Source organism: Sinocyclocheilus anshuiensis, unplaced genomic scaffold, assembly GCF_001515605.1.
Source record: "Sinocyclocheilus anshuiensis isolate Anshui unplaced genomic scaffold, SAMN03320099.WGS_v1.1 scaffold457, whole genome shotgun sequence".
Classification (NCBI taxonomy): Eukaryota; Metazoa; Chordata; class Actinopteri; order Cypriniformes; family Cyprinidae; genus Sinocyclocheilus; species Sinocyclocheilus anshuiensis.
This window is the reverse complement of record NW_015537939.1, coordinates 25,013-33,758: the sequence shown is the minus strand read 5'-3', so window position 1 is coordinate 33,758 and position 8,746 is coordinate 25,013. Positions and strand designations below refer to the sequence as shown.

General features: G+C 37.4%; 1 protein-coding gene across 1 annotated transcript in view; it reads left to right on the top strand.

Annotated features, from left to right (window-relative positions):
* The window catches only part of LOC107661277 (soluble lamin-associated protein of 75 kDa-like), a 19,960-nt gene that overhangs the window by 8,002 nt on the left and 3,212 nt on the right, over positions 1 to 8,746 (top strand). Inside the window, exons 2-10 of the mRNA XM_016450777.1 lie at positions 1,173 to 1,309; positions 1,977 to 2,076; positions 2,233 to 2,318; positions 3,551 to 3,722; positions 6,502 to 6,681; positions 7,325 to 7,447; positions 7,652 to 7,746; positions 8,256 to 8,298; positions 8,406 to 8,523. Of these exons, the coding sequence (XP_016306263.1) occupies positions 1,175 to 1,309; positions 1,977 to 2,076; positions 2,233 to 2,318; positions 3,551 to 3,722; positions 6,502 to 6,681; positions 7,325 to 7,447; positions 7,652 to 7,746; positions 8,256 to 8,298; positions 8,406 to 8,523 (1,052 nt within the window). The 5' untranslated portion in view covers positions 1,173 to 1,174. The remainder of the gene's footprint in view (positions 1 to 1,172; positions 1,310 to 1,976; positions 2,077 to 2,232; positions 2,319 to 3,550; positions 3,723 to 6,501; positions 6,682 to 7,324; positions 7,448 to 7,651; positions 7,747 to 8,255; positions 8,299 to 8,405; positions 8,524 to 8,746) is intronic.

Here is an 8,746-nt window from a genome sequence, read left to right as displayed (position 1 = left end):
TATCCGCTTCGTCATGCCTGGAGCTGATCCGTGCTGGTCGCTGAGGGAATACATCAACTTCGCGCTGTGAATCGCCGGATCGGCTTTCACCGTGGACGAAGCAGAGTCCAGCCGGGGTCGTCACATGTGGTTGCCGCAAGCCAGCCCGCCGGCCGCCGCTCACTCCAGCCGCCGTAATGGGTTTTATTGTTTTTGTCTTGTCGCGCCGGGACACAGGGCATCACAGTATGGTAAGGGGCGTAACATTTCCGTCACACGCTTGAGGTATTCAGCCAATCACAATGCACTGGATAGCTGGCCAATCAGCGTACACCTCACTTTTCAGAATGATGAGCTTTGTAAAAATCGACGCGTTTTAGAAAGGCGGGGCATAGAGGAGCAACAATAATGTACATTATGTAGAAAATAATGTTTTTTTTTACCTTAAACCGCATAAACACATTGAATTACACCAAATACACAACATAATGTTCTTTTTAGCTACGTCATATGACCCCTTTAATTTGTGTTCCAAAGATGAACGAAGATTTTACAGGTTTGCAGGTTTTACATGAGGGTATTTAATTAATAATTAATTATAGAATTTTCATTTTTGGGTGAACTATCCCTTTGGGTGACGATATTCTGAAGTATCTGTACAACCCCATGGAACAATGATGCTGAATGACCCAAAGAAGGATTTGAAGAAACCAAATATAAAAAAGATTTTGACAATAGGGGGTTTTATACAGTTATCACAAGTAAAAAATGACATTTTGTTGTTGAGTAGTAACTACTCAACAATCTGGAAGCTCAATTGTGAAAAGACCATTTTCATATGAAATGGAAGCATGTGAGGGTTGTTTTGTTTCAGATGCTGATGATATTAAAAAGATATTTGGTCATGCAAAGATGACGTAAGAGGCAATAGCAAGCTAGTTTAACATTTTTTTTTTCTGATAAATTGTTGCTGTTGCTTTAAATAAAACAAACATTAGCAAGGAATTTGCTTTTTGCGTTTCTCACTCATCAGTATGTTAATTTGCTTGCATGTAAAAAGCATTTTGAAAGAAATTAGTCATGAATGAATTCTGGTCAAATTTGACAGAGTAAATGATTAAAAACAAACAAACAATTGAATTCTTATGACAGAGCACTGAAGTTGTCATTTTTGTGACCTCTGACCACTGCAGGGATGGAGTTCCCTGTAGATGTATTGGTGTCTGGCAGACATGAGGACTTGGAAAGTTCAGTCCAGAGCTACATGAACAAACTGCTCTACAGCAACCCAGATAACACAAAATACCTTACCCTGCCCAGCATGAGAAAGGTAACACACACACACACACACATTTGTTTCTGTGAATTGTGGGGACTTTTTTTTTTTTTTTAATCCCCTAACCCAGGGCTGTCCAAACTCGGTCCTGGAGGGCCGGTGTCCTGCAGAGTTTAGCTCCAACCCTAATTAAACACACCTGAACCAGCTAATCAAGCTCTTACTAGGCATAGAAACTTCCAGTCAGGTGTGTTGAGGCAAGTTGGAGCTAAACTCTGCAGGACCGAGGTTGGACAGCCCTGCCCTAACCCAACCTGTGGTCCCCACAATGTAGCATGAACACGTACACACACACACACACACACACACACACATACACACAACAGAGAACAGAGCTCAGATAATGTGGAGAATATCAGACCATACTGAAAAATAAACTTTTCTGTGCAAAGTTATAGGCCTATCCAATTTTATAATTTGGCATATGTAATGTATCTCCTAAAATGACCATAATGTGTTGAGAACAATGTTACAGCTCAAATTATACACTGAAGAATCTAGGTTTTACTAAAAAAATATGTAAGTGCTTTTTAAAATCTTTTCTTTTTTTTTTGCATTTAAACCCTTTAAAAACTGACTCCATTCACTTCCATTGTGCCTAACCAACAATTAAATTGTAGCCTGGAATATTCCTTTAAGAATCCTGTTCTGGCTCTTTTAGGTCCGGATCAGTCCTGCCAATGTTGGGTTTGTTCCTCTTTATGGAGCCAATCTCAAACACAAAGTCCTGGCTCTGTTTGCTCCTGAGGACCAGTTCACAGGTAGCCCGCTTTCCTGCCCCTTTTACCTATCACAATAACATCATGAATGGATTTTATGATAATAACATCATGGATAAACTTCTAGGAAAGTCACATTTGAATTTCTTTAGCATCTTATTTACCTTTATTCTGCTTTGCCTCCCTTTTTTATTCTAGCTGTGGCATTGTTCTTGGCTGATCAGTGGTACGCAGTGGAAGATATTCTCAGAACGTCAAATCCTGCAAGAGAAGGCCTTGTAAAGGTAATCTTTCGTTTTTTTTGGAAAGCTTAGGCATTGAACTTTTTAATGAAATTATTCAGACACATTTTTGTACTTTGAACAGTGTCTATTCAGAATGTCACTTCTTTGCCAAGTCATTAAAAAGCAGAAATCTGGCATTTTCTTCGATGCCTTGTTAAGGACTTGCAAATGTTCTCAAGCACTCCTACGATGATCTTTTTATATATATATATATATATATATATATATATATATATATGAAGGTTGGGGAGAGGGGAGCACGTTTACTGGGCAGAAAACAGCGGGACGTTTAGATGATGTTGTTATAGCGGCCAGGCCTGAGTCGCGAGCTATGAGTGGCCTATTGTTTTTATGAAAGCATGTGAGGGGTGTGTGCATGCGTTTGCGACTCTCGCTTTCCCTAAAGACTGTTCTGATCTCTTGGAAGCACATGTTTCATTTAGTGAATATTCGGTGTAATATTCTGTTTTATCATGCACTTGTACGCTGTAAAATAAGGTGAGATGTGTTTGTGTGTGAGGCGTGTTCATGTTTGAGCTTGAGTGTTAATGCGTGTGTGTTGGTAAATGCCCGAATGGAAAATGCTGTCTCGTAATTGGGAGCTTGGGTTTGTCATGTGACCTTCAGCAGTAACCAATGACTTTTTTTTTTTTTAGTATATGTGTGAATGTTTAATTAGAGAGAGAGAGAGGGAGGAAACAAAAGCAAGGTTTGAGCAGTGAAATGTAGTGGTTTGGCCAAACAAATAATTGCAAACAGGCAGTAGTTTGTGGCTGATCAGTGAGAGGTGTTTTTGTCTCAGGCTCCACGCTTTGCTTACATAGGCTTGCGTTAGAAAATATTTAGAAATATTTTTAAATGTACACTGGCATTCTTCTACTCACTCACTTAAAAATACACAATGCACCCACATTTTCTTTATGCTTGCATTTGCTCATTCCACTCACTGTATTGTGGAGCATAACACACTCCATATGTTGTAATATCCTGTGTTATCCAGTCTGGATTTCCTCTGCAGGAATATCATCTTTATAACATGACTGTTGCATTATGTTGTACACCTGTTTAATTTTGGCATGAAATTAAGATTTACCCTATTTATTTTCTAAATCTTTTTTTCTTTTTTAACCTGTAATTTTTAATCAAAACATAACTCGATTTCCCAGTGAAACTTCAGATGCAATTTATAAAACACAATTTAAACTCTTTTGTGAATAATTGTATTTGGGCAGGTAAGATCTGTGGGCGAGAGGATTGTCTTGTATGTGCTAAACCGCATCATTTACCGGACGGTGGAAATGGGTTCTAATGAGGTGCCGTTCCTGTGCCACGGAGAAGACGTCTTTGCCAAAATCCTCTGGAAGAATGGAGAGGCGGTGGGCTTCTACTCTGTCAAATCTAAAGGTCAGTCCTTCTCCTTGGAGAGTCTGGCAGTGCTGTAGATGCATTGCTCATTCTGCCCAATGTATGAGTAAGTTTACTTCATTAAATAATCTACAGTGTCTTCATTAAAGGATGAGTGAGATATGAAACTAGGCCTTGCCTAGTTTATAAGAAGGCAATCTCACAAGCTTCTATGTTGTGGCTTAGTAATAAAGAACTTGGTTTATGCAAAAATGTTATAGATTCAAAGACCAAAAAGGCAAAAAAAATAGTTTTTAATTATTTGTATTATTATACAGAGAAAGGATTGATAGACCTTGAAAGCTGTAACATATAGAAGCCCATTTCTGCATAAGAAAAAAAATCATGCTTTGGTAAATTATAGTATATATTAGAGCCCGACCGATATATCGTTTTGCCGATATTATCGGCCGATATGAGCCTGTCGCCGAAATATCGGTATCGGCGAATATGCTGCCGATATGATTTTTTTTTTTTTACAGAGCATATAACGCAGATAAAATGCTTGGAATTATGTAATTACTTAGTTTGTCCAGCAGAGTTCACTCTATTGTTTGCTACTGCAGACCTGGATGAAACACTTTAAAGCTTAGTCTATGGAAAACCATTGAAACTTTGAACGGCCATATCTCCGTAACGGCGTGGCGAATCCACACCAAATTCGGGGGATCCCTTCAGCTCGAGGAACCCTCTCAAACGCGAATCGAGTGTACTTCTAGAGGCCTGCTTTCGAATGAGACCACCCCCGCGTCGATAGCCCCCGGGGTTTGGGAGTTACGGGCGGTTAAATTCGCGGTCCGGCGCCGACCGATCAAGCGATCCCGGGGGGCTACCGACATGTCGAGAGTGGCGTTCGAGAGGGCTGCTCGAGCTGAAGGGATCCCCCGAATTTGGTGGAGATCCGCTGGTGCGTTCGCGAGATAGTGACACCAGTCAACACTTTCACTTCAGTAAGGAGGTTTCTTGTTCAGGCAGCATTCAAGCATTGTCTTATTCGACCGTAAGAGCCCTGCGAAGTGGACTTCACATGAAATTCCACCATGATTCCAGTTCCAAGGAAACGTACACGTTACCAGTGTTGGGGGTAACGCATTACAAGTAACTTGAGTTACGTAATCAGATTACTTTTTTCAAGTAACTAGTAAAGTAACGCATTACTTTTTAATTTACAAGAGAATATCCGAGTTACTTTTTCAAAAAAGTAACGCAAGTTACTTTTTTTTCCCAATTTATTGATTGACAGCTCTGGTGTCGCCATGTTGAGAGAAATCAGATTCTATTAACCAATGTCTTTGCTTCTGACCTTCGATGATCCAGTTCAACCGTACTAAGAAGCACAAATTACTCTAGACAAACATTTGTGTATCTTTTTTTATTGCTGAAATGTGTTGAAATGTCTTCTTCTGCATTCTACTAAATGTTCGGCAACCGCAGTGTGGAAGCATTTAAACTGTCGGAGAAAGATGCAAAAATTATTACAAGCACCGACAGCGAGAGACTGTTTAGGACTGCATTGTGTGTCTTCAGTGAGAAGAGGAAGGGGTGATTGTTGCTGGAAAATCTGTGCTGATACAGTCGTCAGTTGCTCAGTCACATTTTTATGAATTTTTACAAGGCATGTGACAATGCCATACGTACGACGAATTCGTAATGAGACTCGTAATGCAACTGTAAGCATTGAGGTTTTCCTGCGCGTTTCCGCCAAAATAAAAGTTGAGAAAAAGCAAGAACTCTTATCAACATTCATAAATGTTAAAAAAAAAATACATGCCTGATTCAAGAAGGGGGTCTGATGGCCAAAAATGTTTATTTTACTAACTTATTAATTTTAAGTAAAATTGTGCTTTGTTGGTATAGTGTCTGCTAGAATGTTAAAAATGTAATGCCCTGCCTCCATCATTACATATCTTTGTCACATCATTATAAGTGTTTGATCACCACATTTGAGTGATCATTGCAAAAAATGTGTTTATGTATATATATTCTGTTTATGTATATACGGTGTTCTATATATATAGTACCAGTCAAATGTTTGGACACACGAATGGGAAAGTGTCCAAACTTTTGACTGGTATTGTACTATAATATACACAAAGAATATCGGCCGATATATCAATATCGGCCTTTTTTTTTTACTCCTTAATATCGGTATCGGCCCCAAAAAACCCATATCGGTCGGGCTCTAGTATATATGATATATTATCGGTTAATCATAAGAGAAGTAGTCAATTATAACAAAAAGTCATAATTATAATAAAAAATTAGAAAACAGAAGTGGCACCTCATTAAAATGAGAATTTGTTTTGTCATAATTATGACTTCTCTCATAATCATGACTTGCTATGTTGTAATTACGACTGTTATTCAGACATTTTATATCATAATTATGACTCATAATTTAGACTTTATCTCATTATTATGACTTAGTATCTCAGTTTCGAATGTCACATTTATGACTGTTTTGTACATCATAAATCTGAATTTTTATCTCAAGAATTTGGCTTTTTATGTCATTTTGCCTTCTCAAAATTATTTAGTGAAACCGCTATAATTTTCTGAAGGTAATTATATTGGATATGATGATGATCATCATTACTGCTATTAGTTAATAATTATTATAATATTATTATCCAATATAATTTGAACTGTTCGTGAAAATAAGTGTCACTGTTCAAGATAAACTATATTTTTGATAATATTGTAGATGGAAACCAGTGTAACATGCAGTGATTTTGCACCAGACATTTCTTCCATCTGCTGTGTTTGTTCTCCCTTACAGGCAGCCTGTGTAATAGCTTTGTGAGCCAGTGCTACCTACTTCCTGTTCTGGACTCCATTTTTGTGCGGAAAGATCACCGTGGTAACGGTCATGGCTTGCAGATGTTGGAGGACTTTGTGGACTCCTTTAAAGATGACGAACTGGGCTTGAAATACCCTTTAACACCAGCAATGCAAAAGGGTCAGAAATCTTCTTCATTGCTGTGTAGTTTTAAATGTAGTTTTAAACGTTTTTTTTAAATCTATGTCACAGTACTACTGTTTTTTCTGTATTTTTAAAAATCAAATAAATGCAGCCTTGGTGAGCATACGAGACTTCTTCCAAACACATTTAAAAAAAAAAAATGTACGATCCTCAAATTATATTGTATCTTAAACTTACAGTGCACGGCATAAATGAGTACACCCCCTCTAAAACTTAACAAATTCTCTGAATTAAATCTAGGGTGTACTCATTTCTGCAATCCTTCATTTAAACAAAATTGGCTAATTTACTTATCTTACAGAAAATATTGGCATATATTTTGTTGTTTTTATTAAGTATATGTTTAATATGTTTCAATTTTGCGATCTTTCCATGAATTATATCAATTATATTAGTGATCGTTAAGAAAATACATATTTTATATTTATTCAGAGGGGGTGTACTCATTTATGCTGTGCACTGTATGTGGATATATCATATGCAGTATACATTTCATTAATTGTTTGCTTTTACTATGTATATTATGCAATTAGATTGTAAATAAATATAAAGCGCTACATTTCTTTAATATGTTTTACTAAATGTATATAAAGAGTAATTTAAAACAAATATGCTCCAGTATGCAGACAGTACCTGAGCGCATACTCGGCCGATGTGGACCTGCTGTGGGAGGTGGAAGGAGTTGGAGGTCCCTACCAGAAAGTGAAAGTGGCAAGCAAACTTGGCTCCGTGACACTACAATGTAAGTGCCTCTTCCTGGGTCATATCTGCCACTGGCCCTCTTGAAACTCCTAACAGTTGTGGGGTTGCTTGCTTCTCAAAATGGCAGCTTTTACCAGTATATCTCATTGTTCATTGCAAGAGGCATCACACTATCAGCTCAGTTTCACATCTTTACTTGATTTATAGTTTAGATTTTAGATTTGTTGTTTCCGTCTCCATACAGGCAACCACAGCTCATGGGCAGCAGAAGAAAGCAAAAACAGAGAGGTTGCGGTTGATGAGGTGGAGATGACTGAGGAGAGCTGCCTGGACATCACAGTAAATTTGATCCTATCTTTATGTAGTATATCTAGATGTTTTTCTTAGTGTTTTTTATTTTTTAGCTTTAATAGCAGTTGGGCTAAAGGGGATGAATTTAGGGACACTTCTCAGAAACACATTTTAGCTTGCGTACAGCTACTGTAATTTCCCTTTATTATGTGTAATATTTGTGTCTCTGTTTTTTTATAGCACTATGATAGGGGTTTTTTTTGCATTAAAAGATTAGTCAACCTAATTTTTTTGAGGATCTGTTACTCAACTGAAGGTTTGTGTTTAGCTTCAGTATAAGAAACACATTTGAATAGTTTCTGGTGGATATGAACCTATTATGCAAGGCTTCTTTAGTCAGACAACCCACAGACTAGTTTATTTGGGAAATATGTAGTTTTGTACATGCCTGCTTCATTGTTGTGCTTTTTTCTGAATATGAGATATCTGTATATGTAGAATAGAATCTGTTAACCCTTTACTGAGTAGAGTGAATTGTTTTTATTTTGGTTTTACAGGAGGATGTGGTGGTAGTCAACAAACATCTCAAAGTAGCAGAAGGTTTGGATTTGTGTTCAATTTATCATAAAACACCCTTTTCTGCCAATTCAGGCAGTTTAAGTGGGTGTTAAAGCCTTTTCTTTTTTTCTTTCTTCATCTCACTGTAGAAATTAGTGGCTTGCCCATTTCCACACGCACACGGAGCAGCGAACGCAGACAAAAGAAAAGGCTACGGGAAGAACCAGAAGGGAGTGCTGTGGAGAACCGACCTGAAAAAATCAACAGGTCTCTAAAAACGCCTCACATATGACACCTCAATGACTGGTTGCTTTCAGAGGTTATCCTTAAGATTACAGTAATGAGGATTTACTCGTGTGCCACTGAGATACAATGTGTAAAATGTTTTTTAGTTGATAATCAATACAGTGAAATGTTAACATTGTAAAACATATATATATATATATATATATATATATATATATATATATATATTTTTGTATATAAAATA